General features: G+C 34.4%; 1 protein-coding gene across 2 annotated transcripts in view; it reads right to left on the reverse strand.

The window, feature by feature from the left end:
- The window catches only part of LOC129446416 (myosin-IIIb), a 40,817-nt gene that overhangs the window by 11,285 nt on the left and 9,212 nt on the right, over positions 1–20,320 (reverse strand). For both annotated transcript variants that reach the window (XM_055207414.2, XM_055207413.2), the window contains exons 5-22: positions 19,710–19,812; positions 19,431–19,587; positions 17,443–17,545; positions 17,222–17,347; positions 11,269–11,377; positions 11,064–11,180; positions 10,789–10,889; positions 10,615–10,701; positions 7,181–7,246; positions 6,631–6,744; positions 6,301–6,412; positions 6,047–6,090; positions 5,236–5,295; positions 3,315–3,434; positions 2,770–2,855; positions 2,600–2,647; positions 539–586; positions 292–383 (exon numbers count right to left, since the gene is read on the reverse strand). In XM_055207414.2, the coding sequence (XP_055063389.2) occupies positions 292–383; positions 539–586; positions 2,600–2,647; positions 2,770–2,855; positions 3,315–3,434; positions 5,236–5,295; positions 6,047–6,090; positions 6,301–6,412; positions 6,631–6,744; positions 7,181–7,246; positions 10,615–10,701; positions 10,789–10,889; positions 11,064–11,180; positions 11,269–11,377; positions 17,222–17,347; positions 17,443–17,545; positions 19,431–19,587; positions 19,710–19,812 (1,693 nt within the window). The remainder of the gene's footprint in view (positions 1–291; positions 384–538; positions 587–2,599; positions 2,648–2,769; positions 2,856–3,314; positions 3,435–5,235; positions 5,296–6,046; positions 6,091–6,300; positions 6,413–6,630; positions 6,745–7,180; positions 7,247–10,614; positions 10,702–10,788; positions 10,890–11,063; positions 11,181–11,268; positions 11,378–17,221; positions 17,348–17,442; positions 17,546–19,430; positions 19,588–19,709; positions 19,813–20,320) is intronic.

Here is a 20,320-nt window from a genome sequence, read left to right on the forward strand (position 1 = left end):
TATTAGCATAAATGCATAATGAGATCATATATACACACCAGACATAGTAAACTCTATTTGATGCCATTCTTACAGTAATATACCATGGTAAAAACATCTTAGACAGCTACTGAATCACGTCTTTACTTGTACTGATGGTTTCTGTGCTATAATTGATTTCTGACAGATGCTTTGGGCAATGCAATAAAAACACCTGAATGTCGAGGGCTTTGTGCACTCACGCAAGCCTTTGATTGGAGCTCTTCCATACGACTGATATCATTCAAGCAAATTGATTTTATTGTTACTCACTCTTCTGAATGACAACAGCTGCCTGGCCCATTCTGTCCAGCAGACGCGCCAACTCCTCCTGATGCCAGAACTTAAAAAACAACCGGCTTAATCTGAAAGAGCAATCAAAGAGAGAGGCTGAGACTTGCCTGATACCATATTAACAAAGCCGGTATCAGATTTTAAGATTGGGCACGAAATGGTTCAAAGATCTCAAGTGGAAGTGGGAGAAACATTCATGGCAAATAAAATGTTGTTTTAAACTTACCCGCATTTCCAGCCAGACAACCCAGTGCTGTTCAGGATGGCTATACAACTAAAAGAAATAAACACACATTTCAAACAACACTTGACCTCATAAATGGACAATTTAATAACTATAAAGAAGCAATCAGTCATGTTTCTACAAGCTCTTATAAAAGCATAAATCATTTCCGTAGATTTCTTTCTTTATTTATGACCTTTGCATTTAGGGTGTCAAAACAATTAATCGAGACTTATCGTTTGCAGAATAAAGTTTTTGTTTACATCATATATGTGTCTTTATTGTTTATAATAATTATGTATATTTAAACACACGCGCCATGTATAATTTTAAGAAAAAAAAACAATTTATATATATAAATAAATAAAATAAATTCAATATAAATATAAAAGTGTATATAGACATGTAAATACTTCTTAAATATATACATGCATGTTTTTGTATTTATACATAATTATTTTACACAGTACACACACATATATGATGTAAACAAAAACTTTTATTCTGCAAACGATAAGTCTCGATTAATCATTTTACAGCCCTATTTGCATTACATGTACACATTTGCCACATGCTTTTATTCAAAGCAACCTACAGTAAATTTAATCTATTATTTATTATATTATATTATTTATTATTATATTATCTAATATTTATTTATATATCTATGCATTATATTTTTGTCCATGTGTGTCTTTCCCGAGGAACAAACCCATGACCTTTGCATTGCCAATCGAGCTACATGAACATTGGGTCTCATTTACGAAGCATGCGTATGCACGAATTTGTGTGCGAGATGTGCGTACGGATGTTTTCACGAACAAATCGAGATTCAACAAACATTTTTGTATCAAAATGTCTTCTAAATGTACGCAAATTTTAAGAAAACCTAAAACCACTCATACGCAATAATCACGTACACTATAATCTAATATTAGGCTTTAATTATACATTTTATAATAATGTTGATATATCAAATTAACATGATTATATTTGACATTATGATATTTTCTGTATTATATATATTATTATACATGATCTATAATATTATATACATTATTATAGCCTACTTATTTTTCTACACATATGAAGAAAATGCATAATTACAAATCGTCACGCTTTCCTTCCTCACTTTTTTAATCTCTATATGACAGCGTCTGCTTAAAGGTGCAGTGTGTAATTTTTAGAAGGATCTCTTGACAGAAATGTAAAATAATATACAAAACTATATTATCAGGGGTGTAATAAGACCTTTCATAATGAATCGTTATGTGTTGATTACCTCAGAATGAGACCTTTTTAACTACATACACAGGGGGGTCCCCTTACATCGAAGCCGCCATTTTGTGCAGCCATGTTTCTACAGAAGCCCTTAATGGACAAACTTTTTTACTAAGTTGTCTCCAACGATGACATGTTTGTCCGGTGGTGGCTACCGTAGCTTTTCTATGCGTTTCAAAAGCGATAGATGAGCAGTGGACTTAGCTGTTGGTTGCAGTTCGCAACCTCACCACTAGATGCCACTAAAATTTTCACACTGCACCTTTAATGTATGCCTGATGTAAATGTCATGTAAATGTAATGAGAAGCCCAAACGTCAATTACTTGATTAATTAAATGTCATATTTGTTAACGCATCCAATACTTCTTTAATGTTACTCCGGTCGGGGACAGCACCGTCTTCCTCCAGCGACATCAAAACCTCCCAAATAAAAAATGCAAAGTAAAACTGAACTTTACAGATAATAAATATAATCATGGATTTCTTTTCAAGCTCTTTTGCTTCGGTGACAAACTGCTTTAAAATTTTCTGTGAATCAGCACTGCGGAAAGCCCTTATATGGAGCTAGATTGGGCGTGTTTTATGCAAATTACCAACCTCGTGCACGCGGCCACTCATGTAGAAAACTCCTAATTCACTAACATAAGAACGAGTATAAGAACAAATTCATGGGCGTACACACACGTGTTGTGAATTAGGTGGAAAGTTTTCGTGAGAAGTTCAAGTGTGCGTATGAATCCAAAAACGTACGCAATTCTTAGTGAATACTTTTTTCCACTGACCTTTCTTTGTCCAATGGGAGATCAGGTTTCACCAGCAGAATTTTGTACCTGTAGGATAGAGATGTTAGTTATTCTACACAACATCAGATGTAAATGAATGAATGAATGAATGAATGAATGAATGAATGAATGAATGAATGATGACATCATACAATCCTGACATCACACACCTTTCAGCAAACTCCCTGAAGGTCGGACGCCACGAGAATCCATCTCGCCGGATGCGGATCGTTTCCAACAGACCGTTATACCTCAGCTGAGGAGAAATAGAGATGACTGTAAATATAATGGACTAAAGAAATGAGGAAGATGCAAAAAACTGTGTTACTACAAATGTCCAGCAGGTGTCAGTGTTGTATAAGGCTGTATATACATTCATATAAACTCACTGAGACTGTCATTATACATCACAAGTCACATATGATGTCAACATGTCTGCAGACTTTTCCTGTAATAAGTTTGTGTCTAACTTAGACCTTCATAAGTTTAGCTCAACTTTTTATCCTCATAGTTCAGTGTCACGTGTTTAATACTCTCAGTAGCTGCACTATTACAGAGATTTGCAGTCTGTCAGCATTATTATAACAGCAGTGAAACGCTTCCAGGTCTTTAAGCACAGATCCCACAACATTCAACTCCACTGTGGAAAATATCTGAGGTCACAAACAAGGCTGGAATACAGTAGACATAATCCTGATGAGATCTCCAGACGTACCTGATCCATCACCAGATTACTGTCCAGATCATCAGGCTGTTTGCTTCTGTTGGGTTTGATGCATCGTACAAAGTGTGGATTGGCCACAAACATCTTCTCCATCAGGACAGCCAGAGAATGCTGCACAAAACCAAACAAAACTCAAATCGGGTTCAAATAACAACTCTGTAAAAACATCAGATTCCCAACAAAGAGAAGTCAATTATTTTCCGTATACTAGTGTTGTAGTACTCAAGACCGGTCTCAAGACCATTTTTTTGATGGTCTTCGCCTTGTCCCTATCTTGTCTTTTTACGTGTACACAAACATTTAATTCAATTCAATTTATATAGCGCTTTTCACAATTTGGGAATTGTATCAAAGCAGCTTTACATTAATAGCAGCAGTGAAAATCACAGAAAATCGACAGATAGCACAACATAATACATGATAGCACAAGCAGCTAAATTTGCTGCGGCTATAAATCAACATTAAAGCGAATGTATTACTAACGTAACGTATAGAAGTTAAGCCCAAGAAGGCTGCCTCCCCGGGTTGAAAAACCCCCTAGGAGAAAAAAAACCCCGGACTTTTTAGCCGGGGAAGTAAAAAAAGTCCTAGGAGGGAAAAACCCTTGGGAGATATACATATATATAATTATATACATATAAATGGATTAAGAGATAAAACATACACTCACATTTGTGCAAAGCCTTGCAAATTATAGTTTGACTCGTACATGTACACAAACTTTGACGCATGTGTATTGCGACAAAATGCAATGCATCTCCTTAGCTACATAATACATTCTCCTGTAGGAGCATTATTTTAAAAAATATTTTATTTGTTATTTTGAGATGAATGGTTGTCCAAAAAGAAATCTGTCAACCAAATTAATACAAAGACGCACAATATTAAAAGGTGTAATTACATTCATTTTTGATGGTCTTGGTCTTGTGATTTAGGTGGTCTTGACTACACTGCTGTATACTAAATAAAAGCCGAAACGTGTTGCCACCAAAAATGTTTTGGTTCACTGGACAAACAATTTTACACTAAGCACGTGTTATGAGAGTTCCCATCATGCATTGTAGCATGTTCACATAGGTGTTTAAGGGTTACAGTTTTAATCTTTGCTTGCTTTATTTCTGCTGTTGTTGTCTCTGTTAGTTATATGTTATATATAGAGTTGTTTTTTTAATAAATGATAATTGATGATTGTCACAATGGGTGAGGTTTGTGCATAATGCAATGCTATTGGTGCTGAAAGTGATTTCAACACAAACGGTTTATGTTTAAACAGTTATTTTATCAATGGTATGGTCAAATTACTGTGCGTTCACATCAGACACGAATGAAGTGAATAAATCAGGCTATTCGTGTGTATTTAGACGCTTGAACTCACTTCATTCCTGTGTGAAATTCAGATGTGAATACGCTCAATTCACAGGCTTTAGCTAGCTTAAAGTTCTAATATATATAGCTCAAATTAAGTAAAAAGCATTTTTACAACTAACCAGATTGTCCGACCCACTCACTCACTTTCTTCCAAGCAAGATCCTTTTTAAAAGTAAGAAGATAGATGTGTTGTACAGCTCCTAGTGTCCACATATAGCGACAATGACTTTTTCCTCCATTGTTGTTACTCAGCTTGCTACATCGTAATCACGTCACTACTAGAGCAAGCTCCTGATTGGTTAATGCAGGCGAATATTTAGCAAAGTTCAACGTGACATGTGTCAAATGCCCTGAAATGCTCATTTGTGCAAATCGTGCCGCATGATGTGCAGAATTTACATTAGCTAAATGTTAAAAAAAATCTTTCTGCATGGGGTTGCCTTTTTTTATAATGAATGTTAAAGGCACATTTAACCATACATTGCATTTCTGAGATATTTGATATGTACAAATATGTAAGGTTTGTTTTCTAAGCATCTTTTACCTTGAACTGTGCACCAACAGACTGTTTCCTGGTGGAGTTAAAGTTGTCATCTGAAACTAACTGAAATTAAAACAGATGTTAAAGTAGATCACACGATGAAACACTTATACACTCACCTAAAGGATTATTAGGAACACCATACTAATAATGTGTTTGACCCCCTTTCGCCTTAATTCTACGTGGCATTGATTCAACAAGATGCTGAAAGCTTTCTTTAGAAATGTTGGCCCATATTAATAGGATAGCATCTTGCAGTTGATGGAGATTTGTGGTATGCACATCCAGGACACGAAGCTCCCGTTCCACCACATCCCAAAGATGCTCTATTAGGTTGAGATCTGGTGACTGTGGGGGCCATTTTAGTACAGTGAACTCATTGTCATGTTCAAGAAACCAATTTGAAATGATTCGAGCTTTGTGACATGGTGCATTATCCTGCCATCAGAGTACATGGTGGCCATAAAGGGATGGACATGGTCAGAAACAATGCTCAGGTAGGCCGTGGCATTTAAATGATGCCCAATTGGCACTAAGGGGCCTAAAGTGTGCCAAGAAAACATCCCCCACACCATTGCATTAATGAGAAATTAAACAGGTGTTCCTAATAATCCTTTAGGTGCGTGTAGATTATGATTATAACTGTGCTGAATGTACAGATGAAACAAATCATTCAACTGTAGCTGTAAATATTTACAAAATGAGAAAAAAATCATAAAACTATTAAGATTTTGATGCATTTTGACTTTTTCACGACAATACATCTGTTTGTAATCATTTTTAAATTAGGATAACATGCATTTAAAGATTATACCTTTGCTTTGCGTGGCATCAGAGTCCCTGTTCGAGAAATTGTGGCTGAAACACGTAAATGACAAACACAAGTGTTGTGTAAATATAAATCTTATTATCTGACAGGCTTTTACAGTATGTTTAAACTGACAGAAACTATGCAACCCATACAGTATTTAAATGATTTCACTTGACACTGTGGTTTAATCAGAGATACGTCTGCATTTAAATCACACATTTGTGACGGTCAAAGTTCAGATTGAAGTTTTGATGAACCTGCGAAGAGAACGCTGAGCAGAGGAGTCACGCTGTTGATGAAAAGCTCACGGATGTTTGCTGGAATCGTGTCTCTGTTCTTCTCCAGAAAACCACCGGCGTTGTATTGCACCTGAACACAGCACAAAAACTATATAATATATATAATATATAGTATATAATATTATAGATCATGCATAATAATATATAATACAGAAAATATCATAATGTCAAATATAATCATGTTAATTTGATATATCAACATTATTATAAATGTTAGGAATATCACAAACATTATAGGCTAATCAAAAACACAGGTGGTGATGATGATGATATAAGGTATAATCTTACCTTCCCAGCATAGTGAACAATAGTAAAGAGAGGGGTGTGGCTTCTCACAACCTCAAAGTTTGGAGCCGTTTTAAATTTGCTGTTTAGCTTGTCAACAAAGTCTTTGTCTGTGGCCTGCGGGTGACAAAATGACACATGACCTGCAATGCATGCTCCTTTGTTTAACACAAAACATCATCTGTATGAATTGCAATGTTGAGGTTAACAGCTCACAAGATGTGTCTCTAATGTCAAGTGTCAAAACATGGTTCTGTTTTATTCAATTTAGTTTATTTTTTGAGGCATCAATCTTTAAAAAAATATATATTTAAAGCACACAACATGACGGGCTGTAAATTATAGACAAACATACATCAAACATACATCAAATCATACACTTCCAATCATACTCTTGTCTTCTGATAAAACTATATGTTCTGAAATTTTTATGTGGCCTATAGAGGATTTAGGTTTTTGGGGGGTTGCCAGGTCCCCCTGGAAGAAGATTAGTTTGTGTCTCACACACGGTTATATTTTTGGCAACATTTGCTGGTCAGTGTTGTTCATGTACCTGTGGAAAGGCGCTCTGTTCATCCAGCAGTGACATGATCCCAATGGGTTTAGTGAGAAATAAGTCCTGAAGACAGAAACAAACCAGAGTGAGTTCACACACTGAGCTGTAAAGTTATGTTATATGTAATACATAAGACTTATCTATGTTATATGTAAGCAATATAGTGAATAAGTCTCGACTAAAGGGCGGATTCGATGCTAACCCTTCCATCGAGACTTATTCACGATACAGCACTTGTCTTGAGTATCACACAATGCAAATATTAAAACAAAAAGAGTATCAATGCAACTTTCATGACGTAAAATCAGTAAAAATTGTTCCTTCCACAGAAAAAACTGAATGTTTCACATATGTTTACATTGCTAAGACAATCCACAGAATCATTGGGTTTCATTGTAAATAAAACATCAGAATTAAAGGAATATTCCATTTTCTTAAAAGAAAAATCCAGATAATTTACTCACCACCATGTCACTAAAAATTTTGATATCTTTCTTTGTTCAGTCGAGAAGAAACTATGCCTTTTGAGGAAAACATTGCAGGATTTTTCTCATTTTAATGGACTTTAATAGAGCCCAACATTCAATACCCAACACTCAACAGTTTTCCTCAACAGAGCCCCAAAGGTCTATAAACAATCTCAAACGAGGCATAAGGGTCTTATCTAGCAAAACGATTGTCATTTTTGACAATAAAAATAACAAATATGTACTTTTAAACCACAACTTTTCGTCTAGATCCGGTCCAGCGCGACCTAACGTAAATGCGTAGTGACGTATGGAGGTCACGTGTTACATATAAAAAACGCACATTTGCGGACCATTTTAAACAATAAACTGACACGAAAACATTAATTAGTATCAGTTGACATACAACAACGTCGGAACGGTCCTCTTTCAACACACTTGTAAACACTGGGGCGGAGTTTCGCGTTCGTCCTCTGTGACCTCTTGACGTCATGACGTATTGCTTGGGGTCACGCTGGCACATCACGACCGGATCTAGACGAGAAGTTGTGCTTCAAAAGTGGATCATTTTATTTTTCTTGTCAAAAATGACAATCGTTTCGCTAGATAAGACCCTTATGCCTCGTTTGGGATCGTTTATAGTCCTTTGAAACTCTGTTGAAAAAAAATGTTAAGTGTTGAGTTAAGTATTAAATGTTGGGTTCTATTAAAGTCCATTAAAATGAGAAAAATCCTGGAATGTTTTCCTCAAAAAACATAATTTCTTCTCGACTGAATAAAGACATCAACATTTTGGATGACATGGTGGTGAGTAAATTATCTGGATTTTTCTTTTAAGAAAATGGACTAATCCTTTAAGTATTGGGGTCCATTAAAGTCAATTAAAATGAGAAATAAATCCTGGAACGTTTTCCTAAATAAAACATAATTTCTTCTCGACTGAACAAAGACAGACATCAACATTTTGGATGACATGGTGGTGAGTAAATTATCTGGATTTTTCTTTTAAGAAAATTGACTAATCCTTTAAGGACTGGATCTTACCTTTTTGTATGTAATGTACTACATTATTTCTTATGTTACACGTAATGTTATGTTATACATTATGTTTTATGTTGTGTTATGTGTTATATTTTACATTAAACATTATGTTATGTAACACGTAATGTTATACGTTATATGTTATGTTATACATTATGTTTTACGTTATGTTATACATTATTTGTTGTGTTATACATTATGTTTTATGTTGCGTTATATTTTACGTTAAACATTATGTTATGTAACACGTAATGTTATAAGTTATTTGTTATGTTATATATTATGTTTTATGTTGTGTTATATGTTATATTTTACTTTAAACATTATGTTATGTAACACGTATTGTTATACGTTATATGTTATGTTATACATTATGTTTTACGTTATGTTATACGTTATTTGTTATGTTATGTAACGTTATGTCTTGTTACACATTATATGTATTTAGTTATGTTACACGTTATTTTTTATGTAATACATTATGTTTTATGTTGTGTTATATTTTACGTTAAACATTATGTTATGTAACACGTAATGTTATACGTTATATGTTATGTTATACATTATGTTTTATGTTGTGTTATATGTTATATTTTACTTTAAACGTTATGTTATGTAACGTTATGTCTTGCGTTATGTCGTGTTACACATTATATGTATTTTGTTATGTTATACGTTATTTTTTATGTTATACATTATGTTTTATGTTGTGTTATATTTTATGTTCAACATTACGTTATGTAACGTTATGTCTTGCGTTATGTCATGTTACACATATTATATGTTATTTGTTATGTTATACGTTTATGTTGTGTTACGTTAAACATTATGTTATGTAACAATTTGTCTTATGTTAAGTCATGTTATACACTATATGTTATATGTTATGTAATGTTTATGTTTTATGTTGTGTTATATTTTATGTTAAACATTATGTTATGTAACGGTAGGTTTTACATTATGCTGTATTATACGTTATGTATGTTTTACATTATTTGTTACGTTATACATTATGTTTTATGTTGCATGTTTTGTTATATTTTACGTTAAACATTATGTTTTGTAACATTGTGTGTTAAGTTATTTTGTGTTATACATTATATGTTATGTTATATGATATTTGTTATGCTATACGTTTATGTTTTATATTGTGTTTTATGGTATGTAACGTTGGGTTTTACATTATGCTGTGTTATACGCTAAACATTATGGGGCGGTTTCCCGGACAATGTTTAGATTAATCCAGTACTAGGCGTTAGTTATTTACTAGTATATAGTTTTTACAAACAAACCTTACAAAAAACAATACTAATGTGCAATTTGAGACAAAACAATGGTACTGATATATGTTATGACAAGGGGTTTTAAAATGAAAGCAACTTAAACATGTATTTTATGTATGTATGTTATGTAACGCTATGTCTTAAGTTATGCCGTATTATTCATTATTTTAGGTTTTACGTTATTTTATTATGTTATACTTTTTTATACATTATGTTTTACGTTATGTTCTACTGGACGTCTCTTCTGTTACTGCACAAAAAAGCACTGGGAGTTGTGGAGTAGACTGTGACTTATATTTAACTCTTTAATAACAGACATCTGCTTAAAATCCTCATAATTACAGAGCAGAGGTCATATTTACAAAGCGGAAAGGCACAGAAATTTCTTGTGAAAATGTTTCATGTGATAAAAATGAACATAAAAGCAGATTTCTGAGGAGAGTTCAAATTTCAACTTGAAAGTGTCATAAAAGATGTCATAAAACTCCATCTTAGCAGAAACGTAAAGGAGTCTGAATTTAGTCTTCTACTCTCAGCTCGGTGTATTTGTTAAGGTTAAACAGAAGGAAAAATGGGGAAAAACGTTGGAGAGAGTACAAGATAATCTCAGAGTGAAAACGTGGACAGAAATGTTTGGTACCAGTATGGGTTTGTTGTCCTTGAAGGCTATAGTTTCCCATGTGATGCCTTCCTGTTTATATTCATCTTGTTCCATCAGAAATATGTGCTACAGGGAAACGAAACAGCAAGTTGAAAGAAGCAGCAGTTTATAAAGCTCATAACATCATTGTATGAAACACTGTGAAGATCGTACATGGTTGAAGAAATACTGAAGTTGCTCATTGGCGAGATTAATGCAGAGCTGCTCGAATCGATTCACAGCAAAGTTCTCAAAACCAAAGATGTCCAGGATTCCTGCACAAAGAAAAACCAAACATTATCTAACATAAACATCATATGCAATGCAGGATTTAAAGGAATAAAGGAAAAAAGTGATTTCATCACTGATCTGATAAAACAACATTTAATGGTCTTCTGAGAAAACACTGAGATTTGGGAGGAGGGGTGTTTGTAAAGAAATATATTTACCGATTTCACTGAGCTCAACATCATCGTCTACTTTATGAGCGAGCTGTTTGTTGATTTTACTGACGATCCAGCCGAACACTCGACCGTAGGCCACTTTGGCAATCGAATCCCTAGCGTCTGAAACGATGATATGGTTAGTTTCAATTACACAGCAGCGGGTGTCTAAAACACCTGCATATAAAACATGTCGATGGTGTTTGTGTACCTTCAGCCTGCTGCTGGTTGTGTAGACGTTGAATGGCTTCTCCTCTCGTCATTGACATGGTGCACGTCAAACTCTTTAATAAATCTTCCTCCTGAACACCAAACTGACCCTGGTAAGAAACACATGCAAAACTCTTCATGAGATTAAGTTCAAGTGAATTTTTTTTTTTGCAGCGTTACAATCCTGTTCATATAGGCCTGCATGATATTGACCATATGTGATATATTGACTATGTGCTGTTGTTTGCGGTATGCGCGGTGAGAATTAACTTGCTAAATTAAGTGATAAATTAAAGGCTGTCAAAAGATTAATTGCAATTAATCGCGTGAAAAAAACCTTTGTGATTGCATAATATATGTGTGTGTCTATTGTGTATATTTATTTAGTGCTGGGCAAAGATTAATCGTGATTAAGCGCAAACAAAATTAAAGTGATTTTTTGCATTATATATGAGTGTTTGCTGTTTGTAATTATAATGTACACACACACACACACACACACACACACACACACACACACACACACACACACACACACACACACACACACACACGTATTTAAGAAACATTCACACATATACATATACATATACATATATTTATTTATATTTTTGTATATTCTATATAATATAATTTTTTTAATTATATATAAATAAAACATTTCTGAAATGAATATATGTATGTGTGTGTAGTTAAATTATACATAATAATTATACACATATTATGCAAAAAACAAATTTAATTTGTATGCGATTAATCGCAATTAATCTTCGCCAAGCACTAATTTATTTATTTATATTTTGATTTATTTGATATATTTTAAATAAATAACAATACACACACACACACTTTTCTTAAATGCATATGCATACATGTGTGTTTATTTATACATGCAAAAAATTACACACAGTGCACACACAAATATTATGAAAAAAATCACTTTTATTTTGTATGCGATTAATCGCGATTAATCTTTGCCCAGCACTCATTTATTTATTTATATTTTGATATATTTGATATATTTTTAAATTATTTAAATAAATAAATATACACACACGGACGCACGCACACACTTTTCTTAAATGCATACGCATGCATATGCGTTTATTTATATATACAAAATAATTACACACAGTGCACACACCAATATAATGCAAAAAAATCACTTTTATTTTATATGCGATTAATCGCAATTAATCTTTGCCCAGCACTCATTTATTTATTTATATTTTGATATATTTGAAATAATTTAAATAAATAAAAATACACATACACACGCACACTTTTCTTAAATGCATATGCATGCATGCATGTGTGTTTATTTATATATACAAAATAATTACACACAGTGCACACACATATATTATATGCAAAAACAAACATTTATTTCGTATGCAATAAATCGCAATTAATCTTTTAAAAATCCTATGATAAATTGCATGCAATATAATTAATGAAATATGAAAATGTCATATTATTAGAATTACATAACATTACATAAAAACATTTCACATTCTTTCAGATCGTTGATCGCACACACAAGCACTAATTTTCTCTTTGCTAAACCTTTGACTAAACACGATGACCTTCGTGAGAATTAAAATGAAGGAGTTGCAAACTATTGTGATATCCACGTCTGCAACCTCTTGATAATTTTGATATATTGTGCAATTTAAAGTTCAAATCAACCTTTTTGACTCTGAGGGTCATGCTTTTAAAGGTTAGATTACATTAGCCGATTATTCACCCTAATACACACACACACAAACAAACAGATGTGAGATGTGAACTATGGCTACTGAAACACAAATGTCATTCTGGAAAGGTCACGACACATATTGTTGACATAGTTACAAACACAAAGATCAATCTTAATCCCTAAATAAGTTAAAGGATGATGCTACACTTTCAAGATGATCTGATAAACCCATGTGCGTCAGGAAATGCATTAAACTACTATTAACTACCCTATCGTGAATTTGCCGACCTAACAGAGTCTAAATATAACTGTGTGTGTGACATTTCTCTGCACTGTGTCTCTTATCATAAAAGCCCAGATGGGGGGACCTCCTTTAGTTTGCCCTTAAAAGAGTTTCTGTGTGTTCAAGTCGTAATTCACCTAAATAAACAGAAAGACGGCCGACGTGACACACAGCGACAGTAAACCTTGCCTTCCTGCAACTCATGCATGCATGTCTGTGAAGCAGCTTGTTAGTTCTTCTTTCCAATATTACCCTTCCTGTCTATTGCCTCATAGTAACACCCAGACATATATTGCATTATGCACTCCCCCAACGATGTATTTGCATCAGTCGGAAAACTATAGCAACTATAGCAGATCTGCAGGGATGATGTATTTTTGTAGGCCAATGCGGAGTTAGCTGAATCAGTTCCCTCAGCAAAAAGTCGATGAGATTTTTCCATAGGCTTTCACAAGAAATAAGCCCTGTGATCAACAAATGCCTGTTGAAGGGAGATTCCACTTTTTTTAAAAAAATATTTTCATTTTCCTGCTCCCCTAGAGTTAAACATTTGATTTTTACCATTTTGGAACCCATACAGCCGATCTCGGGGTCTGGTTACCGGTACCACTTTTAGCATAGCGTAGCATAATCCATTGAATCTGATTAGAACATTAGCATCACGCTAAAAAATAACCAAAGATGTCTGATATTTTTCCAATTTAAAACTCGACTCTTCTGTAGTTACATCTTGTACTAAGACCGACGGAAAATTAAAAGTTGTGATTCTCTAGGCAGATATGGCTATGAACTATACTCTTATTCTGGCGAAATAATCAAGGACTTTGCTGCCGTAACATGGCTGCAGGAGGTGCAATAATATTTGGCAGTGCCCAAAAATAGACCGCTTAGTAATTTTCAATAGCAGCAATATATGTAAAAAAAGTGTCCATTTAAGGTCCGTTAACACTTTAACGATAATTATAACCGTAACTATTGGCATGCACGTCACCGGACGATAACTTTATTTTATTTTTTTGCCCGGTACTCACGCAAATCACTCACCTTTAATAGCACTAATATTGCAAATTTGCTGTAATAAAATCTTTTCATCAGAACAATATTGTTCATTGTATCTTTAGCGTTATAGTTGTGGTGTGAACGCCGCTATACTCTTTAATACAAAACATTTTATTTTTAAAACTATTTTTTATAGTTAATCGTTATAAGATGTACGGTCCTTTATACTTGCTTATACCACGGGTCTGTTCAATGCTGTATTCTAATTGGCTGAGAAATGTTCCATGGGTGTTGATTATTTTTCTGTAAACCGAACACTTAACGTGTCAAATGTCTTAAAAATAGGCACCAGAGCAATGTTTGTGGTAGCCGTGGTATAAGAGGAATAATTGACTCCGGTGCTTTGAATTTTAAGAAAATAAATGCACACCCGCCGGTGTAACGGCACGACGCACATTACCACCTTCTATGTGCATTATTTTCTTATAATTCAATGGCCCGTCGTCAATTATTCCTTACATGTCTTACCCATCAAGATAATCTTTTTATATATTTAAAAGTTTAAATGCATTTACTAGTCTAAATAAAAAGCTATCCTTAGTCTCAACATCAACATCATAACCATCAAGCTTCTGACAGCTCTTTCAAACTTTATTATTGAAAACATGTTCACTGATAAGGAAATTTGTGGCCGACCAATATTGTTTTTTTTTATGGCCAATGCTGATATTGAGACAGCAGTGTGGCCGATTGACTGATATAACACAAATGTAATTACAGTAAATGAGAGACAGACACAAAGAGACAAACAAAAATGAGAGAAAATCGGAGAAAGTAAATAAACATGTTATGCATAATATTTATAAACGTACCGTTTTTAAGAACTTAAGAAAAATATCTACAAGACATATGTAGAGTGAACATGACACCTCACAGTACTGTTTAAAAAAGTGAATAATGATTGGTCATTTTACTGTTTGTCCGACATTGGCTTTAAATCGGAGTACATTTCCATTACAAACAACAAATTTAAGGAACAGAAAGATTTATATGCTGGATAAAAAAATTTTTTCGGCTGATGACAATAATTTAACCCCGTGAGCTGGACACCTAAGTTTACTGCAATATTTTCCATGTAAATTTTACGTCTATTACAACAAACTATATACTGTTGGATAGGTCTAAGCCTCTAGAGTACATATATTTCAACAGTGTGTTATCAAATAAATTATGTAGGGAGAGTAATTGATTCATTTATGAAAATAGTGTGCCTCAAAACATTTATATCCTGCGAAATGTCACTGTCCCGCCAGCGGGATGCCTACATTTACTTCAGTGTTTCTTCATGTGAATTCTTATCCAATCATGACAACTATATATATATATTGTTTAAAAAACTCTAAGAGTGTAATGATTGCGTCAAGGCATGTGCGTCCAATGAAACGGTCTATATAGACAGTTTCATCGGACGCATGAGCGGTGACGTGATTAGGCTTAGCTTAGCTTAACTTCTGGTTTCTGTTCGTTTAATGGTCTGACTGGTTGCTGAAACTGAGCTCTTGAACTATTACTTGTCGAAATTCAGAAATGTTTTGGTTTTCTAGGTAATCTACGTGTTGTTTATTTTGTTTGTTATATAAATAAACTACTTTAAAAAGACTTTGTGGTTATTTATTCTTAGCGGAGTTTACTTGAAGTTACGTGCTGACCACAAAAGCAGCTTGTTTATGCTGTTACTGCAGAAACCGTCTATATTAAGTACAATTTATTTATACTACGGGTCCGTTGAATGCTTGAATCTGATTGGCTGATGAACGTTCTGAGGTGTGCAATTATTTTCTGGGAAACGCACGGCGAACGTAGTTCCAGGCAGCTCTCTTGACCGCATTTGCAGTTCCATATCACTTCGCATAGTTAACTGCAAAAATGGACTAACAAAAACAACATGACAGACTATTTTCCGAGGCAATAACAGCGCTGTTTAGAGACGCACAGAGGTAGCCACGTTCACACAATCTCTCTCGCCCTCTCTCTCTGTCTTTCTCTCGCTCGCCCTCTCTCTCTCTGTGTCTCTGTCGCTCTCGCTCTCCTTTTAATAACTTCATTAATAACTGCATTAGAATGCTATCAATGGCTCAAGCCTCCATTGCCGGCTTTAAAATTACATTTTGGAACAAGCAAAGAGGCGATAGCGAATAGCGATTTAAGTACAAAAACGGGATGAATCCCTTTAAATATATCATGTAATCGATGTCTTAAGGTGTGGTAACCGTGATATAAGCGGAATAATTGCCTCCGGGCCATTGAATTATTGAAAAATAATGCACACCCGAGGTGTTTCTAATAATTATTTTTCTAATAATTCAACAGCCCGTCGTCAATTATTCCTTACATATAATACAAATTATATATAAATATCAAAATGTACATACACATGTAAATATTTCTTAAATATATACATGCATGTGTGTGTATTTATATATACATAATTATTGTACACATATATGTAGTAAACAAAAACTTTTATTCTGCAAACGATTAGTTGCGATTAGTTGTTATGCAGCCCTACAATGCAATATATCGGTCCATCACTACAGGAAATACTCTGAATTAATCTTTTTAGGAGATTGTGCCCATGTTGTATTGTTTTTTTATATGTTTATGTGCGCTGGCGTTAAGTTTCCAAATACGTCTGCAGTCCCATGTAGCAACTGCCTACCAAAACACCTCATCCCTGCACCTCTCTCTATACATTCAACACATTATCACCTAAAAGCTTTTGCTTGCTAACTGTTTGTTGCAAATGCCGTCTTCACACTTCTGAAGAGAGTTACTCAAATAAAGAGTTTAACAGTGGACAGAAAGCATGAGCTCGTACACATATCACCGTGTGTGAACAAAACTTGTGAAAACACAACTAGTCCTTAACTGAGATCTTCATATTCACAGATGAGAAAATAACAGGAAACTCACCGCAGTTGCCTTCAGCCAACCACGTGACGTCTCCGATACCTTCAGGAGATCATTATCGGTTGTCTCAAACATGATGTTTCCAAGTGAAAGAATTCCTGCTAGTATGGTCATCATGTCCACCTTCTCCTACACACCAGATGATCAAATAAATGAACTGACACATGATCATCTTTTTAACAGTAAAATAGGTCGACATTAACAGAAGAAGATCCTTTTATTACCTGTTCTTCAAATCCCACCATGTCCATAGCATTACACACTTCAGAATATTTCAAACGCCAATTTTGCACCACATTTTCCTGCCCGAACCTGCCGTTCAAATACCTGACAGACACAAATATACAGCCATTACATAAACCTCCTGAGAGCTTTCTACAGATTCTTACTTAAACTGACCATGGTTTTATTATAGTAACTATGGTTTTTCGCTTTGGTTTAACTGTAGTAACCAAGCCATGTTTAATTTACGCCCAATAATATCTCTGCATCATTTCTATTTTCAAGTCTTGCAAGTGTAGTAGGGTTGCACAATATTAAGGGGGGAAATTAATGTTGCGGTATATTGGCTTTTCTAAAAATGCTTATCACGATATGCAGAATACTAGATGGTTTCATCAGATTAACTTTTGTCTTGCATTTCTTAATAGTTCAAAATAGTTGTGTGATGGTATTAAAGCGGACATATCATGAAAATCTGACTGTGCGCTATAATTGGGTCCCCAGTGCTTCAAAAAGATCAACCCAGTAACTTAGTTTTTGGTAAACCATTCTCTGCAAGCATGTGAAAAAATAGCTCATTGAAATTTGGTTCCCCTTGTGATGTCAGAAGGGGATTATACCGGCCCTTAATCTGCACCATCCAACCATGGCACTGCCATTTAGTGCAGAGATCAGCTCATTTGCGTTTAAAATGACATACCCAAAAATGCACATTTTCCTCATAACTACAAAGTGGCAATTTTATCATCTTATAATAAATTATATATAAGGTATTTTGAGCTAAAACTTCACATATGTACTCTGGGGACACCAAAGATTTATTTGACATCCTAAAAAAAGTCTTGTGAAATGTCCCCTTTAACTGGTGCAGCCCTTTGTCTAGTAGTCTAATGTTGGTCTTTATGGAAAATGTCTGGAAGTGATAATATTAAATAAAAAATTGTTAAAGCACATTTACATTTTTCACATTTATCGTAATAAATAAAAATAATGCAATAAAGTATATATTTTATACATAAAATGATTACTTTTTTTTTACACATTTAGTGGTTTTACCAACAACGACCTCTAGGTGGCAACATTTGCTGCATACTTTGTCACAAATTACTAAATTAATGTCACTGCATTATTATTCCTGCTAAAAGGTTTGGAAATATAAAAACTATATCTTTAAGACTTTTCCATTGATTTAAAGTGGTCGTGATAGATTAAAATGTACATGCAGAACATTCAGGTAAACTCAGGTGTCCCGCTCACGGGACAGCGCCAGTTAAAGATTAAATACGATTGTGTTCGTAAAACCTTCTTTGAAACCGTATTTAATTGTACCACCACATCTTTCGTGGGGTGAAATGTTACTGAATCTGTGATTTCTTATATAGTGTAACTTTGGCAAACATATCTGAAATAGTTTTCTTTAAAAAAATAATGCTCTGCGTGTTTTCCAATTGGTCAATGTTCTGCCCATATTGTGATGACGATGACGAAAACGAGATTTTGTGCAGCCCTAAGGTGTAGCGTACGTTTGTTTCCTTATAGAAATTTCATATAATTTCCTCAAATGAACGGCGTTCAATAAAACTAAAGTGAACGAACTAACAGGAAAAAATTAAAAGCTTTTAGTAAATACACCTGCCATAAACACATAAAAAGTTACTTATGACTGTGATGTACAACAGCTTGATTAAATAGTTATAATCAAAAATCAAGTATTGCACTTAGTTTATTAGTTTAGTAATAGGTTGTTAAAAGTTAATAATAAACCTTAATACTGAATTTGATTGATGTGTGGAATAAATGAGTCAAACATATTCCTTGTCTCTATAGCACGTGTCACCTGACAATCTTTTGGCTCAACCTTTCACACAATGAACATGAAAAACATGTTATAAAGGAGACTAAGAGGCCACGCCTCCGATAAATGTGAATCTCAGACACGCATCACAAACACGTCGCTCATCCGGTTCTCACAATGACATCACCGACTCACCGGTAAAGCTTTGGGTCCAGGAGCCCGTACATCTCTTTATCCTCAGTGGAGATACCGGCCAACATAAAGTAGAAGATGTGGAAGTTCTGTTCACCATCATCCTGATTGACCACACGAGATTTCTCCAGGAGATACTCACTGATTTTGGCTCCTTTGACTGGTGGCATATAAACAAAAGTTAATGTTTGATCGGCGGTGAATGACTTATCGCTCATGAAACACACCCAAGCTTCTGATCTTAGTGTTTATCTTTAACTCGCTGTCATAAACGCTACAAACCTGAAGAGTTGTGGAAACGGAGCTGAACGTATTTCCCAAAACGACTGCTGTTGTCATTCATGACCGTCTGAGCGTTTCCAAAGGCCTCCAGAAGAGGATTCACCTATTAAAACACATCAATATACACTCACGAATCATCTATCACAAGATGTGTATAAATCACAAAGATTCAGAATTAACTTTAGCCATGTTGTACACAATAATTCAGATTCTCAGATGTTTTCCTAAGAAAAAGACCTCTCACACGTCTCCTTGAATTTTAGGAGAGATCTCCAAGATAAAAAGATCCTGTAAAGTACGACTGATATCTCAGTATGAACTCATTTCTGAATAGTGCTATTCATAATAATTTAAAGCTATTAAAACTTGTATTGTGTGTCATATTGTTTCAGTTCTTCTGTGTTTTTGTAAGTTGACACTTAAATGAAAGATGAGAGCTTCTGTAAGAGCCATGAGTTACAAACTAATAAACTGAGCAATAAAAGCTTCCTCTGGGATTAAAGAACTTTTATGAAGCACAAGGCAGGAGAAGACTGAAAAAGAGAATCTGGAAAGTGTTTTGTTTTGACTGCGGGAAGTCCTGCAACCAGTTATTCCACTTTAGAAGCTCA

This window comes from Misgurnus anguillicaudatus, chromosome 12, assembly GCF_027580225.2.
Source record: "Misgurnus anguillicaudatus chromosome 12, ASM2758022v2, whole genome shotgun sequence".
Classification (NCBI taxonomy): Eukaryota; Metazoa; Chordata; class Actinopteri; order Cypriniformes; family Cobitidae; genus Misgurnus; species Misgurnus anguillicaudatus.